This window comes from Leptidea sinapis, chromosome 24 (assembly GCF_905404315.1).
Source record: "Leptidea sinapis chromosome 24, ilLepSina1.1, whole genome shotgun sequence".
Classification (NCBI taxonomy): Eukaryota; Metazoa; Arthropoda; class Insecta; order Lepidoptera; family Pieridae; genus Leptidea; species Leptidea sinapis.
In genome coordinates, this window is record NC_066288.1 from 9266795 (window position 1) to 9285888 (window position 19094).

Genomic DNA, 19094 nt, shown 5'->3' on the forward strand with positions numbered 1-19094 from the left:
TCGATAACGACCTGTATGCTGCGCCCAGTGAGGAAGCTGGAGGTCCACTTGCATAAGCTCTCGGGAAGCCCAAATGATGGAAGTTTTGCGAGGAGCGCCTTGTGCCATACACGATCAAAGGCCTTCGCTATATCCAGACCAACTGCCAGGCCTTCCCCCTTGCTTTCAATAGCCGCCGCCCATCTATGTGTTAGGTATACCAGAAGATCGCCAGTCGACCGACCATTGCGAAAGCCGTACTGCCGGTCGTTGATCAACTGGTGACCCTCAAGGTATACCAAGAGCTGGCGGTTAATTATGCTCTCCATGATTTTGGAGAGTAGGGAGGTAATCGCAATAAGCCTGTAGTTTGCCGGATCCGAACTGTCTCCTTTTTTTGGGATCGGATGGACGAGGGCTGACTTCCATGAATCAGGGACTACGCCTTTTGAATAAGAGTGCCGGAATAAACGCGTTAGCACCGGCGTCAACTCAGGGGCACACGTTCTAAGCACGATTGGAGAAATGCCATCCGGCCCGCTCGACTTCCTGACGTCCAACGAAAACAGAGCTCGCCTAACAGTTTTCTGTCGGAACTGTACTTCAGGCATGGAGCTCTGACACCGCGGGATGGTCGGCGGTGTTTTTCCGTTGTCGTCAAGAGTCGAGTTGGAGGTAAAAAGAGTGCACAGGAGATCGGCTTTCTCTTTTGCCGTATGGGCCAGGGTGTCATTCCTCATGTGCAACGACGGCATGGACGGCTGGTTGAAGTTACCAAGAGCAGCTTTCGACAACGACCAGAACTTGCGTGTTCCGGTCGGGTAACTGGAAAGCTGCTCGCCAATTTTGACGACGTGCTTCGATTTCGCACGGGCGATTTGCCGCTTAAAAAATCTGGAGGCACGGTTATATTTCCTCTTCAGAACTTTGCAGTTTGGATCCTTTGAGCCCAGCGCCGCAACCCAAGTTCGATACGCCTGTTTTTTGCAGACAGATGCTGCATTAACTGACGCATCGAACCAGGGCTGTGATCTGCCACCGATCGGTACTACAGAGCTTGGTATAAAAATATCCATGCCCTGCAGTATCACATCGGCTACTGCAACGGCGCAGGCACTAGGATCATCCGAAGGGAAACAAACCCTGCCCCAAGGGTAGGATGCAAAAAAGGAACGCATCCTATCCCAATCTGCTGACTTGTAGTGCCAAACGCGGCGGGTCGCTGGTGGTCTGCGACGTTGGCGTCGGATAGGCACTACACTCCTGACCAGGCAATGGTCGGACGTTCCGAGAGGGGCGTCGACAGAGACCTGGTAACCATCGGGATGTGTAGTCAGCAGAAGATCTAATAAGGACGGCATGTGGCTATCCACATCCGGGAGCCGCGTCGGCGACTCAACCAATTGGGACAGACCATACGCCAATGCAAAATTATGCACAGAACGCCCTGCGTAGTCTGTGGTACGTGATCCAAGCCATTCGGCATTGTGCCCGTTGAGATCACCCAAGACTACGATTTCCGCTTGAACGCAGCCCATGAGGTGATCCGTTTCTGCGTTACCACTATGGGACCTGTAGACACACGCATAGATGCGGACGCGGTCCTCTAAATCTACGCGGAGCCAGAGAGTAGACAGGCCCCTACCCTCAAAATTGCCGAGACGGCGACAGCAGATATCCTCCCTAACGTACACACATACCCCGGCATGAGGCATGAAATTATGCTCAATTTTGTACCCGGGGTACGTTAAATAAGACGTATCGCTAGGACGAGATATCTGCGTCTCCGTAAGGAAACACAAGGCCGGCTGCGACGTCTCAAGGTGGTGGTGGACGGCGTCTAAGTTGGAGTGAATTCCCCGGATGTTACAAAAGTCCACATTAAGCGTGGAGCGGGGTGCCGTGGTGTTGCTGCCCTGTTTGTCCTGTGACATACACGGTACTGTGCCCTCCCCAGAATACGAAGGGCAGCCCGAGCGCGAATGCTCGGGGAGGGATTCTCTGGCTCTACAAGAGCCGGTACCCTCCTGGGGTAATTTCTCTTTAAATACCAATGCTCTCATATTTTGTTGGGGGGGGGGGGGAAGGACGGGGGGGAATGGCCTCCGGTCCTCGACACTAACCTATGCGAAACATAGCGGCACTAGGCCACTACTTCACGCCGGTATTCTGTGCGAGTGTGGTAAGTAACCCGGACGAGTCTGCCCGATTGTGCTGACGTCATGAGACAGCAGCGTGACTCTCCCACTTTCAAAAAGCCCGTAGTCGCCTCTTACGACACCCTTGGACCTGGGACTACCCTATTCTTTTTTACGCCCCGGGGCAGCACAGGGCAAATAATACCACAGCTCTTAACTCAATTTTATCTATGTTTTAAAATATCCACTACATCAATTTTTTATGACTAACTATCGCCTACAAAGTAATAGCAAAATGGGCGAGAAAAATGTATCACTGGCAGCTACTAAACTAATGAGTTGATAAGTGAAAAACCTTAATATAGTCACTGAACAAAAAATACACTAAAAAATTATCATGCCGCCCTAGTATTTCACTAACACTTTCAAATACTAAAATCAATAATCATCCCAATGAATACCATTTTATTTATGATTTATCTATGACAATAAGGGATGAGACGAGCAGGACGTTCAGCTGATGGTAACTGATAAGCCTTGCCTATTACAATGCAGTGCCGCTCAGGATTCTTGAAAAACCCAAAAATTTTACTAAAACTGCATGCTTAGCTTAAAGAAATTGTATAGTTTACTCAATAGATTTGTTATTCAATATCTGTGTATTAAAACCAACAAGTTATTGCACTAATTATAATGAAGTATATTTTATACATCCTGTATAGTAACATAGACCCCATATATCTAAACCTCTGGTTAGCCTTTCGGCTTACTGCAGTATACTGTGGGAAACATTAACGCGAGCACAGTAATTTTTCACATTAAATATTCACTCCGCACAAGATGAAGTGTGGAATATACTGCGTTCATTTGTGGAATACATTATAATACCTACTGGATGGACTTGTATAGTGGATTCTTTGTTTAGTACTTATCATATACTTTTTAATGCACACAAGGACACAGATATTTAAATTTAAGTAATTATAATAGTTGATTGGTAGGAACATTAACGATGTACTGGAAAATATGTTCTATTAAATAAAATTAAGGATTGAAACATTATTAAGAAGAACTATATAATCTATATGTATAAAAGAAAGTCGTGTTAGTTACACTATTTATAACTCAAGAACGGCTTTACCGATATGGCTGAAAATTGGTGAGGAGGTAGCTTAGAGCCAGGAGACGGACATAGGATATAATAAGTCATAAGATATCAAAAAAATTACGAAAAAATATTATTATAAAAAAAAATATTTTCTGATACATTTGGTATGGATTGACATTTGATGACATCTCGAGAATAGAAAGAATTCAATTAAGTTTTTTGTTAGTTTCACGCTACATGAATTATAAAATCCAACTGACAGTGCACGTCATGTTATTCAAGTTGACCGGTTGGTGTGTTCGTTTCGAGTTTCTATTAGCTTATTGTGGCGATATAATCATTAACAATGTCACGACCAAGACGATCAAATTATTCCCGACAAAGACGTAATGCAACAAGGATTCGAAATATTGCGAATGAAAGGACTGAAGAAGAACAAGAAATTGCAGGTGAAAAGAACCGCGTTAGTATGGATCGTTTTCGTGCTATGAATCACAAGAGACATCTAAGAACGAGGATTTAATCCGACATTCAAGGTATTTATTTATTTACATACTTACACACAATACAGTAAAAGAATAATATACGTACTGTACTTATTCCAATATATTGTGTATGCTAATTCTAAAAAAAGTGTTTATAAATCAGTAATACGGGTTTTGCTTTTGATATTGTAGATATAAGGACAGATTCACCATCGTATTGGATCACTGCAACCTCTCGAAGATGCACAGCTTAAATTTTTACAATTATACTTCATGGGAAACATTGACAAATAACTTGATCGATGTCAAGAGATCAATGCAGAAATGATAATAGCAATTCTTCAGATTTTGCATGACGAGTTAGCCCGCAAATCTTTAATTTCCGATCCGTCTCGCATTCGCCCTGACCATTCAAATCTTGAGGCCAATCCTTGAAAGTTTGTGGTATGAATCAAGACAATCCATTTCCGAAGTTCAATCTATATATATATAAGAGATTTCCACGTATTTCCACTCATCACGATATCTCTGGAACCACTAGAGCTAAAGACTTGAAATTTGGTAGGAATATTCTTTTCACCGAGTAGAGGTCAGAGGTCGGATTTTCCAAAATTCCATCCGCAAGAGTTTTTTTTTATTATGAACAGAACAACGTCTGTCAGCTAGTTATTAATATTTGTAGTGATGTAAATTATTCATAAGCCTTTATATACTATGTTTGTATACCTTTAAAAAAATTCGTACGCTACTACGTAAGGGTCTTGTAATTTCTCTAGTGCTACAAAGGTAGTAGTAGTATCTAGTATCATTTTGCATCTAGTATCATTTGGTTTCCATTCAGATGAGTTCGAATCAAAAATGAGGAGATCCATAGGAGAAGCAAAGTCACTGACATAGCCGAAATGATTGCGAAACTGTAGTGGCAGTGGGAAGGGCACATAGCTCGACGGACAGATGGCTGATGTGGCAGGAAAGTCCTCGAATGGAGATCACGAACCGCAAGACGTTGTAATGCCCCCACAAGATGGACCGATTATCTGGTCAAGATCACCGTAATAGGTTGGATTAGGGCAGCGCAAGACTTCCCCAAAAGATCTCCACGATCGTCGTGGAGATCTTTTGGGGAAGCATTTCTCCAGCAGTGGGCGTCTTCCGGCTGATATGATGATCATTTGGCAGAAGTTTTTCAGTAAAAGGTATTAAAATTAAAGGTACTAGAAGCCTCGATTCACTGGGTTAAGGAACCGCATTACCGAAGTTTACGGTACTGCCTTTTGTACACACATACAATCATTAGTCACATACAAAAACTCTCGACTTTAAAAAAAATCTCCTACGTATGCTTATTACGCCGAATGTCACTGATAATCACTGTCGTTCAATCCATTTCCCGTTCATAAAAACATTTATTGTGATCTCACAAAAAAAAGATATGGTGTTATACCAACCCCTACTAGTTTTAACCCCTTTTACTTCTCAATTCCTGCCAGACGATACCAGATCCAACCTAAAATGAATTTTAAAAGGTAAAACATGTTCCGCTATCTGCCTTCCGAAAACATTGGATCGGTTTTCCAGTCAAGTAAATACATCAATCAATTCAGTCTATTGTTTTACGGAACTCGATTCCGCTGTCAAAACGTAAAAACCAACATCTTTCAAAGCGTATCGTTGAATTTATGTGCAATGTTCGAGCCGTAGACAATTTAAACTTGCTACATGAAAAACTAGAAACTGCAATAAACGTATCGGTATCATGCGACGGCATTGGACATTGTATTGTCATTTCGCAAACAATGCGCCGCCATTTTGTTTCTGTCACGACACGAGTTGACATTAAGTAAAATTTCGATGTAATTTTACAAGAGTATTGGCGTTCTGCCATTCGGAACCAAAGAGAACATAACCACTTAAATTTTACTGTTATCTTCACAATATTGTCAAGGTGTGGGTCGGGTCTTGCTTTTGGGGTGGGTATTGCTATCATTATTTGACAAGGTGGTATACAATGGGTTCGTGAGTATACTAAGTAACTTTATTGAAAATGCTCTGTTTTTCTGCGTGACTGAAAGTAATGATGTCTAAAAGTGCACTGAGCACTTTATTTTGTGGATATTTAATGAGGCTAAGCTATCACGCTCTGCTATGTAACAATTTTTTGGGTAAAGTCAACTCAAGTCAACTAAAGGAACGCGATCAGTCACAGAACTGAAAATTATATGTATTTCGTAGTACTAACCTCGCCTTGAAGAAGATTTTAATTTTCTTTCGTAGAATACGTATTTTTGATACAAAATTAAAATAAAATATTTTTTTTTATCTTCTTAAGCACACGCTGGTTTTTGTAACGAGCTAAGAAGAATTCAATATTTTTTCTTATGATACCTAACAACTTACTGTCATATTATAAAAAATATAATATAAAAGTGCGCAAAGTAACAATATTTATAGTTAATTATACAGAAAAAACTAACTGATTCAGTTTCACAGCGACCCAAAATTTAATAAAATACTACAGACCCATAAATATTCATTTATACAACTCTAGAACCCTCTGAAAAAGTTGAAATAATTCCGTAAATCAAATAACGGACGTGAATAAAACGTTTAAAGTGGTGTTTGGCGTCATTACAAACTAATGAATGTTTGGACCGTAAGCACTGAGCTAATATTTAGAATTTATTACCAGGTGTGACGTCACGCGATACTTCCGTGCTCTGTTCTGAGGAATTTTGTGTGAATGTGATCACTGGAACTCACTCACTGGGGAAGACCAAAATATCTTAATCGAATGCTGAAAATGTAAAAGGTCCAACATACACGTAGTTATCAACAGATGCATAGTGATTACTTATTAAGATGGATTCCTGTAGAGACTACGTACGTATCTTGTATTAATTGTAAGAATGTTAATCTTTGAGGCAGGATAAGGTCTAGGAGGGTACATTGGTGTCTTCTTCTGCCGTCAAGCAATAGTGTGGATGTATTATTGTGCACACCGTAGCTATTGAATCATCATTAACAGAAAAATTTAAAGAAAAACATTTTGACTGTTGCTTCTCAATACATTTTTGATAATGTTCTGTATGTTCATAAGCACGTTGAGGAATTTTCTAGAAACTGTGACATTCATTATGTTAACACGAGGAACAAACATAAACTTGTTATGCCTACTACTCGGTTGGGTCGAGTTAGTAAGTCTTTTGTTGGGCGATGTATATGCTTCTACAATATGATCCCAGAAAATGTACAAAACAAATGTGTTACGAAATTTAAAAGAATTGTTAAAAAACGTTTGTGTGGAAAAGGTTATTATAGCATAAACGATTTTCTTAATGACACCACGGACTGGGAATAAGGCGGACACCCTCAGGCTCTTTAATTATAAATGTTTATTGTACGATATCACATTTTAATCCATATTTTATATTAAAAAAAAAGCCCGCTGAGTTTCTTGCGCCCATTCTTCTCAAGTCTGAGGCAGTCTCTTTTGAAAGGGTGGTAGTTTGTAACGTTCAATAAGTGATTTTAAATCCTATTTTGAATAAAAATATTTGAATTTGAATTTGAATTGAAATTACTGGGCTAATTTTTTAAAGTGAAAACTTCATTAGCGGCGTTGAGCACCTTTCTTAGTATGGGTATAAAATGATAAACTCGCATCATAAAAAAAGATCTCTTCTCATTTTAAAAAGAGAGTTAGGAGGCCTTTCTCCAAGGAGGATTTATACCCATGAAGTATCATAACATGCACTAACAACTAATACAATAAATTTCAAAAAGCCTTTTTTATTTTATTTCCTTCTAATCCCTAGACCGTCTGCCTTGCCTCTTATGCTACCCCACAGCTAACACTTTTTTCTTATATATTGCCTTGTCACAACTTAGAAGCATTCACGTATTAAGAATATGATTTAAGTTCAAAATTTTTATCTAAATATAAGTATCTAGTTTGAAAACAGCGGAGGGTACAATTCTAAATCTGTAGCAAGAAGTTCGTATCAAATGTCAAGAGGCGACCTTTCGGTTTCATGGAGCTATCGAACCGTGAAATAGCATCATGACATGAACATTTAAGCCGTTTGCTGAGTCACTATGAATTTATATCGTATTACATATCCGATGAGCATATGAGCTTACTTTCCAATAAATGAAAAAACCATACCCACTACGGTCTTATTTTCAAATTTTATTTGTGTATTGATCCCAGAAGTGAGGGTTGTCACTTTTAAAACATAACAAATTGCTTAGATTTGCAAGAGCGTCACCTCAAGTCAATTTCCTAATATGCAAATATTGGGGTTGAGCAGGTTATCAACTGTAAAATAGATCCTGTAGATGAAGCCGCAACCTGAGATTTGAACAAAGCATATAAGATTTTATGACGATACGTCACTCGAATGGATAGCTCAGTTGGAAGAGCACTCGCACGGAACGCGAAAGGTCGTGGGTTTGAGTCTCGCATCGTTCATAAAATTTTGTCTTCAAATTTTATTTGTCGATTAATCCCAGAAGTGAGGGTTATCAGTTTTAAAACATAACAAAATTGTTTAGATTATAATTTTAATTGAAACTTTTGACAGTCAGTAGCTGAATGTATGGAAACATATAATTAAATCGGTTTCTGTTCAAAATTTCAAGGGTGTTGATTTCCGATGTTGACGTCAAAATGTATTCGACAGAAATCGGTCTTCAGAAAGTAATTCCTTTCATGCATTGGGATTATTATTTACGCAATCCCTACTAATATTATAAATGTGAATGTAAGTTTGTTAGTTACGCTTTTACGCCGGAGCTACTAAACCGATTTTTATGAAATTTGGTACAGCGATAGCCTAGAGCTTGGAAAACCACACATTTATCCCACTTTTAGGCTACATTTTATCCGCGGGATTTGTGAAAAACTGAAATTCACGTCGATGAGCAATAACTATACCAATAGAAGGTTTAGTTTGCTAGAGCAATCTTCCTCGAAACAAGATTCATATTATATGTTGAGAACGGGAGCGAAAACGGGAACCGGAACTGGAATAGGACATGAGATAATCTTCAATTCGAACGAAGTCGCGGGATTCAACTAGTTGTGATATATTGTTAAGAGCTTTTGAGGTATTTGTAGGAGAGCTTTGGTAGGTATTTGTAGGACTGTTTTTAATTCACGTTTATCATTTCAATATGTGTCACCACATCTATTTCTGCTGCAAAATATGACTTTCCATACGAACTTCTATCTTTTTTCTTGCCCTTTTGTGTTCAAATTTGAAGCGTGGATTTGATAGCGTTATTAGAGGTATAAAAAATTCCATATAAAGACTTTATGGGGAAAATTATGTAGCTTAACTCCAGTTCTCCCAACAGCTCGTATACTGCTGTCAAGTATTCCTATTAATTTATTTTATATTTTTAGCATAATATCTAGCTTCATAGAAATAAAACAAAAGTCAGAACAATTAACTTCACTCGCCGGGCTAATTTGGAAAAATGCCTAACTTTCATCAAAATTGGTCAAGCCGCATTGGAGTCCATAAGAGTGCATTCATAATATATTTAGTTATTCTACTTTTAAACTTTTTTAACACTTCATAATTCTTTTAATTTTCAATTTACTATTTGAATGTGTGAATCGTGCGAAGTCGCCATATTTCATAATATCTTAAAACTTTGACTGTAATCTGAAATTATCTTTACATTTCCGCGGCTTTGTTAATTGTTTGAAATATATATGGCGCGACACGCGAGTATACACGGCATCACGCCATACCACTGCTCAATATGACTTAAATATTGAGTTTATTTTCATTTTTATATATTTTTCTTCGTATATAACAATACAAATACTTTAATTCTTGAAAGCTATTTACTATTAAACACTCTTGCTGCATTTCAGAATTTACTTTTTTTGATAGATGTACACTATACTATGTACAGTAGAACCTCGTTAAGTCGAACCTCGATAAGTTGAAAACCTCCAGATCTCGAATAAATATTTTGGTCACTTCCCTTCAAACACCAAAACCTCCATTACTCAAAATCTCAACCCTCTATTAGTCCAAATAATCAGTGAATCCTTAAATGCATTTTATTTTTTCATATTTTCCCTCCATAAATCTAATAATTTAATTTTACCTCTGTATCTCGAACATAGATTGCTATGCTTATCTTACAACCTGTACATCTCGATTATTTGAGACTTATTACCTTAACAGTTTGAAGAAAAATAAGTTATCGACTTTAAGAATTCGCCGATAGTGTAAGTACACCATTGTTTCTTTGAAAGCAATTTAGGAGTATACAATGAATATAATTAAACTTACTACAAAGCTGTGGAATGAGCTTCCTTGTGCAGTGTTTCCGGGACGATACAACATGGGTAGCTTCTAAAAAAGCGCGTTCACCTCGGCAACGCTCCTATGATTCCTCTGGTGTTGCAAGAGAATGTGACCCGTACGCTCGTTTGTCCTCCTATTACATAAAACCACGAATTTATGACTTACGTTAACATGTGTTTCTTTGCTTGGTGTCAGATATGTAATTTTATTATTATTTATTTATATTAAATAAAAATTTATAAGAATGAATCTCAGCCTCTTTATGGCGAATCATATTCCCCCTAAGTTTAATTATAAAAGGCTGTAGCTAATCGTTTGAATCTAACATTAGCAACATTCATAAGTGATCGTCCCACTATCAGATGAATAAAATAAGCTTAATTATTGTCCTATGATATTAATCGAATGAAAACATGGGGACACCAATCCAAAATCTAGCCTCTAACACTGGCTTAAATAAATCCAAGAATCGACACTGTTCAGGCAGTCGAATTCTCATGAAAACTTTCAGTTGATCAATATTCATAACTAAATACTAATTTACATTTAAGATATTATAACGGTCGAACGCATTTCTTTTGTTATTAGAATCCTTTCAATTTATTTTAGTTACTCATGCTATTTATTATTAACTTAACAAACAACTAGACACTTTGTTAACAAATATAATTAAAGTAATATCATTCATCATTCTATACTCACCAGTGGGAGAATCCTTTACACAGGATGCCGGCTAGATTATGGGTACCACAACGGCGCCTATTTCTGCCGTGAAGCAGTAATTTGTAAGCATTGCTGTTTTTTGGTCTGAAGGGCGCCGTAGCTAGTGAAATTACTGGGCATATGAGACTTAACATCTTATGTCTCAAGGTGACGAGCGCAGTCGTAGCGCCGCTCAATATTTTTGGGGTTTTTCAAGAATCCTGAGCGGCATTGTAATGGGCAGGGTGTATCAATTACCATCAGCTGAACATCCTACTCATCTCGTTCCTTATTTTCATATAAAAAAATTACATACCAGTAAAATGACATACATGTAAAATATTAAATAAATCGTTCTCGTAAAACTCGAGTAATCTCCAAAAATCGATCATTTCCATCGCAAATTGAATATCAAATTTTGAAATATAGAAATATCTGAGCAGGTACGGCTTGGAAGCACACCTTAAGAATTTTCAATTTACCCGCATAATTTAAACTATCGCGAGTCGACACGTAAGAACCATCCATCAGAAGGGCGACTTATTCTTCGCATTGACGAGGCATTTTGAAAAATGTAAAAAGGTCATTCGGGACATCACGTACTCTTCATCTATTATAAGCTCAAATTCCTTCAGGACTTTAATAGTCCGCCTTTGAATTGGAAATGATGTATTTGAGTATACTTTTCCGAGCACACACTATTATTTTCGGGCTTGCGGCTTATGGCTTTATATCTGAAGTTATTTGCTTGAAAAAAGGTTTTTATTATTAGTGACTGAGTTAAGTTCAAGCATTAATGTGTTTGGATTTGAAGGTAGAAACGAAGGTTTCGCTGTTACCACTATCAGGCTCCATAAAGTTGAAAAATCATTTAAAGGGCAATGTATACGCTTTTATAATAGAATCCTAAGTGATATGCTTAATCTGCCAGTTAACAAATTTAAAAAATCAATTAAACGAAAACTTTACATAAAAGCTTAATATAAAATAAAAGATTACTTAGCTGATAAAAATGCTTGGGAATGAATTTGCTCTAATTCTATTTTAATAAAACAAAACATTATAATTTTCTAGAGTTAAATATCATTTTTACAAACTAATAATATGAAACCAAAAAATTGACGATTCAAAATGATCAAGTATGATTTCAATAATTTAAGATATTTTGACTTTGACTTTGAAGGGTTGCAGTTAGTAATATTACAGGGCTAAACAGACTTAACATCATAAGACTCAAAGTGACGCGTGCAGTTACAATGCCACTTAGAATTTTTAGTTTGTCAAGAATCCGGAGTGGCATTATATTATAGTAGCAACAGGTTATTACCCTCTTGCTGTTAGGCAACGCATAACGATAGGCCAGGCTTATTACTTTAGTGTGCATGACAAGCTGCGTCTTACCGTCTTTACGTGTGAGTGTGCAATTCGCCGCTATTATTTTGTCGTTGCTTTCAAAGTGTATCTAGACGTATATATTATCTAAGTAGGTATATTACCATTCGGTGAACGTCTTTCACGTTTCGTCACTTTTTATTCGCTTTTATTAACTTACCTGTATGTATGTTTGTTTGTAACCGACTCATTTAGGAGCGATTATAACCCACTTTAAACGGCTAGATTTCGTTCAAACTTCGTAGATTTATCGAGGACTGAAAACATTACATTAATAAGATTAAATTATTCCTTTAACCAATTCATCTAACATTAAGAAATTTTCGAGAACCAAAGAGAATTTTTAATTCAACATTGCAAATTAAGTGCAAGTAAAAAAAACTAAAAAACACGCTTTAATAAATAACCAAACTATAAATTCTATACAAAGCGTATTTTTTAGTTTTTTTTAAATACCATTTATTATGATAATATTTTTTTTTTAAGGAGTACAACATTACTATGACAAATGATTACTGCTGGGAAAAGATAGTTTATAGTCCAAGATAATTTTTACAGGTCTTTATCCAATTTTTATTAAATAAATCTTACAAAAGTTGAGTAGCATAATATTTTATTATATTAGCATTTACACTTGTAGTATAATTTCTGTAATAATATTTCCAATAGTCTTCTTAAAATAATCTTAAAAGATTTTTATCATATTATAAAAACACAGTCCATATTTCTTCTTTTGAAGACATATTATCCTTTATTCGCAGGACTACAAAATGCAACAGCGGCTCTCCACACAGAGAGAGAAGACGGAGGGAAGAAGAGCCACCTCAACTGTCAGGGTTCAGTGCAGTCTTGCACAGAACTCCACCACCCCCGCCACCAGCTCTGCTGCGCAAACTTGGTGTCAAAGAACCAACTGGTGTCGGCAAAGTAAGTATTTATTTAATAGACAGTTTTAGGAGAAAGCATGAATTTCTAGAGTTCTTATTTCGACCATTAGTAAGGCTGCAAGATATTTAAACCATTAGTGCATAAAATGACGTAGATATAATAATAACATGTTTGTTTCAATTCTGAGTATAAAGTACGAAAAAGGTACCTGATAAAACTAACTGCTATCGCAAAAGTAATATGAAATTTCTAGTGTAATTTATTATTGACGCAAAATTTCACAAATTTTAAAGTTATACTTGAAATGAATTAAATAATAATTATGATGAAAATCGACATTACTAAGATACTTTTGAATAAATGTCGGTATTCAGAAAGTACACGCAATTAATATTATGTAGGTGCTTCTATTATAAATTTTATCAGCATGCAGTCAATACTTGCATAGTCCAACAATAAAAACTTCAAATAAATTAAGCTTTCTCAAACTTCACTTTCTTCAATACTGTATTGATTTCTCGCTGTATTCGTTATTGTTTGTATATCATCATCATCATATCAGGCGGAAGACGTCCAGTGCTGGAAAAAGGCTTCCCTAAAAGATCGCCATGACGATCGGTCCTTCGCTGCCCTCATCCAACCTATTCCGGTGATCTTGACCAGATTATCGGTCTTTCTTCTGGAGGGATACCAACACTACATCTTCCCGTACACAGTCGCCATTGATGTCTTTACTGCCCCAACAGCCATCTGTTGTATATACACAGCTTTTATTCAACATAACTACATAGAAGTTTAGGTTTAGAGGGCAATATAACGACCATGTTTTACAAATACTTACCAACATTTATTCCAATATCATCAATCTTCTCACACACATTCCTCGAGAGATCTGAATATGTTTCACTCCGTCATTCAAGCATACGTGATCTTTACATGTAAGTCTGTATTTTCTCGGCTACTTTTATTATCACCTTCTGGCTTATTTAGATTCTGAAGGCCTGCTACGAAACGTCGAGCGGGTGTCGGAGGAAACGTTTGTTTGTTGAACCTGCAGCGACTGCTACGTTTCGTGTTTCATTAATCTAGCTTACAACCTTATTTGGACTCAAAAACTGACATTTTATGATTAAAATGGTAAGTTTATAGTATTTTAAGCAACCGTTGCATGAAGAGGGTCAAAATACACGAGTATCGAGTAGTAGGTTATGTATGAATAGTTTTATACAGCGTGTCATACAATATTTGTTCTACGACTAGGTAATTTTAAATATAACAAAAATTATGTAAACAAACAAATATCACAATTTTTGGCGGCACAAATGGGCGGGAAATGTATTGTATACTTATCTCTGGTGAGTGGTTTCGTTTTTGCTTCGAGGAATGGCAAAGGTACACTCATACAGCCAACGCGAGAAAATTGAAAATTATTAAATCAGCAGCATCATGGCAAATTATATTAAGAAGTTTTTTCTAAAGTTGACATTAAAATGTACATTGACTTAAACATGAAAATATTATGTATGTAATATAGTTTGTACTGCGTATCACCTAATATTGCTATGAACTTACCATACCTAACCTAGATTTAGCAGTTTGTGGCACTAAAACAACTGTGACTTTGTTTTTTGGCAATATTATAGTACGGTAGACAACAATAGAGTATAGACTTTTTATCAAAGATACATTAAAGTATGTACTTATATTACTGATCGTGGCTGTATAAATGACAGATAAAAGTAGAGGAGCAGAAAAAATCACTGACCTGTATAAATACCACTGGACAGGCTATTCCGTATGTTTGACAGTAATTTTTTTTAAAGCGCCACTCGCGAGCGTTAAGAGAACTAATTTTGATGTATAATTGCGAAATGGTTCGTTTTCCATGTAATTTATCAAGAATTCTTCAACAATCAACGATAAGTACACAATTTTTATTTTGTAAATAGTTTCCCACAACATAGATGATGTTGTCCACTAGGCTGTCATCACTAATTTCAGTACCGCAGACTCTCGCTACATGGCCAACTGCGCCAAAATGGCGAATATGAAACAGGCACAAAAGCATTTTGACAGCCGCCTGTCCAGTGGTGTATAGTAGAGGTCAGTGATGTACTTATATTACTGTTCGTGACTGTATAAATGACAGAAAAAAGATGGGAGGAGCAGAAAAATAGATTAATATGTCCAAGGGTAGATTAAATATAAGGTTGTAATAAAAATTAAACTTTTTTCAAAAATACTCTTGTGGAACACACTTCTATTGTGGTTTTTGCGGAGGATGCACTACAATCTAACTCCAATGTTCGGTTGAGGTAAGCCACCAAGTAATGAGTATTTGTACGATGAATATTTCTGTTTTAATGGTAATGATCGGTGTATATGTATCGCAGGTATATTGTCAGAGTACCGTTTAATCAAAATATCACTTGTGAACTTTTAATGTAACGGTAGATTGTCGAGTGATTTCATTTCTTACAATTTAACGGCCTGGTTTAAGTGACATTGTAATATCACGGGTACACTATGACACTATTCAATTTGCTATATTTTTAAAGTGATAACCCTCACTTCTAGGATTAATAACTGACTAGTCTAGTGATAACCGACCTCGAGAGGTCGTGGGTTCGAATCCCGCATCGTTCATAAAATTATGTTTTCAAATTTTATTTGTGTATTATACTATTGAATTTATACTAATAAAATTTATTGAAGTAGGCGTTACTTTTCGGAAATCCATAATTATACAAATGATTTGAGTTATCTTTAGTGTTAATTCCGCCAATATTTGTCTTTAAACAATTCGACACGTGTTTCGCCTCTACACGAGGCATCCTCAGGACGTGCTGTCTCGCCAAAATCTGGCACGAGAGACTCGTGTAGAGGCGAAAACGAGTCGAATTGTTTAAAGACAAATATTGGCGGAATTAACACTAAAGAAAACTCAAACCATTTGAGTATACTAATTGTAAGAAATGCAGTTAATTGAGAATCCACCGTTTAAATATAATGACACTAGTGAAATTGTTTTATTACGCCTTTGACAATATACCTGCAATATATACTACAGATTGATAATAATTCTAAGCAAATGTACATTCTATTTGTACTCAATAATCACATATTAGCTGTACAGGAGAAGGCGTTAATTTCGATTTTTTATAATACGATAATACATTTTCTAAGAACCGTAAAATTAAACAATTAAAGGACTTAAGCACGTCTTATAAACGAATAATTAAATATGAAAATGAATTCTTGAATGAAGTCGTCGCAAAAGTGAAGAAGGTGGGAAGTTCGCAATAATTTGTACGTGACGAGACAGGGTCTGGCTCCCTACTCGATGATTACAGATCTTCTAGACGCGTCCAACTCACGAACTAAATAAATAACTTCACAGCTCTGACTCTAAGTTTATTGTCTGTGCTCGAAGTATTCGACGAATAGATAATCTATTTCATAATTTATCAAGTCTTTTAACTTTTGTTATAATATATATTGAAAAGAATACGTATACATGGTACGGGTGTAAATTTTCAAGTAAATCATTTTTAAATAAAAAAATCAAACAATATCTAAACATAGAAGCAATTAACAATGAAGGCCTTATATGTAGGTATCAGAAGACATAATTCTATAACCCTATGTACGAGTTGGGGGATTAGACTTTATTAAATTTTAAATTATACAATATTATTGTCTTAAGGGGAGGAGTCAAGGAAAACTGGGGAAAACCTGGCTTTTCGTTGTTGTAAGGTAAATTATTTTTGAAGTGAGAAAATCACGTTAAAGATTTCGTTACAAACATATTATATATGCCAATATAAAGATATATTATTTGTTCGTATGAAAACCATAAAAAAATAAAAAAAAATAAAAGAAAATGTACACAGCTATAAAGTTAATTACAACGTAACGCCGCAGAGCAACATATGAAACGAGCATGAGTGGAAATATTTTCTTGAAAAGATTTAATAACTATAGAAAGGGTTGGTAATTTAAACGCACATAATAAAATTGTCATATCTATAATCTATATTATAAAGTTTCAAATTAGAATTACAATAATCACTGACTCGAAATTAGGGCTTTAGCTTATATAGATCTGAATATTATTTGCTGTTAAAGTTATTTCTTATCAAAGTGATAATTATATAAAATAACATTACTAACACAGTAATGAGTAAGTGTAGTTAAATAAATGTAATTATTCATTGGGATATGTATTTTTTAATTATATTCTATGGCAGTCCATGACGTTGGTAGCGCTTTTTAACACATTAACTATGATATTGCTGACATAACGTACAGTACTACCAACTTCGAATATTGCCTTTAGTCGCTGACCTCTTCTATATACCACTGGACTGGCGGCTGTCAAAGTGCTTTTGTGCCCGTTTGATATTCGCCATTTTGGCGCTGTTGGCCATGTAGCAAGAGTCTGCGGTACTCAAACTAGTGATGAAAACCTCAGCAAACATCGATAGATGGTAGGAAATTATTTACAAAAAAAAAGTCTAATTTATTGAGTTGATTCATGAAGCGTAACACGGAAAACGAACGAAATTAATTCAAAATGCAATAATACTTCAGAGTATTGTACATTCGTTCGCAGCCATTTGTATTATACGTCAAAATTAGTTCGCTGGACGCTCGCGAGTGGCGCTATAAATAGGCACTAAAAATTTGGTGTCAAATATATGGAACAACCTGTCCAGTGGTATTTACACAGGTCTATTGAGATCGTTTATCTCATTCGTGTTTAAAATAAGATCTGTCAGCAGATTACATTATGAGAAATAGAGAAAAATAGACCTTTTTTGAAAGCCCTTAAACTGTATAATTACATAAATCACTAACGCCACATACTCAATGGTATCACGATCTTAGGTCAACTGAAAGTTTGTGTCTTGCCAGAGTTGTTCCTCTTCATTAAAAAGATTGATATCGCAGAGTTCCGTTAGGGTACCCAACCGTAGCGGAACTAATTAGCGATCCTTACTCCGTAGTTAGCAAGACCCTTTTACTTATCGCCGTCTAACGAGATGACATTGATTAACAATTATTTTTAGCGTAGTGAAGCGTACAGAATGTCAGCAGCCATAATGAGAACTAAACTTTAAAAATAAGATAAGCGTTTTGTTTTAAGAGCTTCACACTGCTTTATATATATACCGGTTTGCAGTTTACCTGATAGTAAGTGATAGCGCCCTGAATAATTCAATGCTGCTCAGGATTCCTTACAACAAAAACAAACAAATTCTTTAGACCGTGCGAGGCTCCTGAGCACAGGATGCAGGCTAGATTATGGGTACGACAATGGCTCCTATTTCGGCCGTGAAGTAGTTATGTGTAAGCATTACTGTGTTTCGATCTGAAGGGCGCTGTAGCTAGTGAAATTCCTGGGCAAATCAGACTAAACATCGTATGTCTCAAAGTGACGAGCGCTATTGTAGTGCCGCTCAGAATTTTTGGGTTTCGCACGAACCTTGATTGGTGGTGTGTGCTCATTACTTTTTGTCGATGCAAATGATGATTTTGGCATGTTTCCTATGTGCTGATTGAACGCTTTCACTGCCTCTTCGGAATTGGTAAAAGTGAAATAATGAAATCACAGGGTGCAAGGTCGGGGCTATGTGCAGGATGAGTGACGAGTTGTTCATTTTCGAAAGCTAAAAATGACTAAGTTTTGTTGACTGTATGTGAAGAAGCATTATCATGATGTAGGAGAACGCGGCTTTTTGGTCGTCTTTCGCGAACTTTTTTTAACACCCTGGGTAAACAAATGGTAGAATAATAGTCATTTAGAATTAACACTCTTTTGATCTTCAAGTGGAATTGTGCAGATGAGACCCGTAGCTGAGAAAAAAATGCGATCATTTTTTTTGCCAACGCTTCTCGCCTGCCTCACTTTTGTTGGCATGTTCTCATTTTCAAACTCCCATTCACAAGATCGCAGTTTTTTTTCGGGTTCAAAACAATAAATCCACGTTTCGTCTCCTGTGACAATGCATAAACAGCATTCGAATGTCCGTGGTCGTACTTCATTAGCGTCTGTGAGCACCATTCCACG

At 36.6% G+C, this 19094-nt stretch overlaps 1 protein-coding gene across 3 annotated transcripts in view; it reads left to right on the forward strand.

Moving 5' to 3' along the window:
* LOC126971758 (kinesin-like protein CG14535) overlaps window positions 1-19094 on the forward strand; it is a 153639-nt gene that overhangs the window by 47726 nt on the left and 86819 nt on the right. For all 3 annotated transcript variants that reach the window (XM_050818149.1, XM_050818150.1, XM_050818151.1), the window contains exon 3: window positions 12895-13060. In XM_050818149.1, the coding sequence (XP_050674106.1) occupies window positions 12895-13060 (166 nt within the window). The remainder of the gene's footprint in view (window positions 1-12894; window positions 13061-19094) is intronic.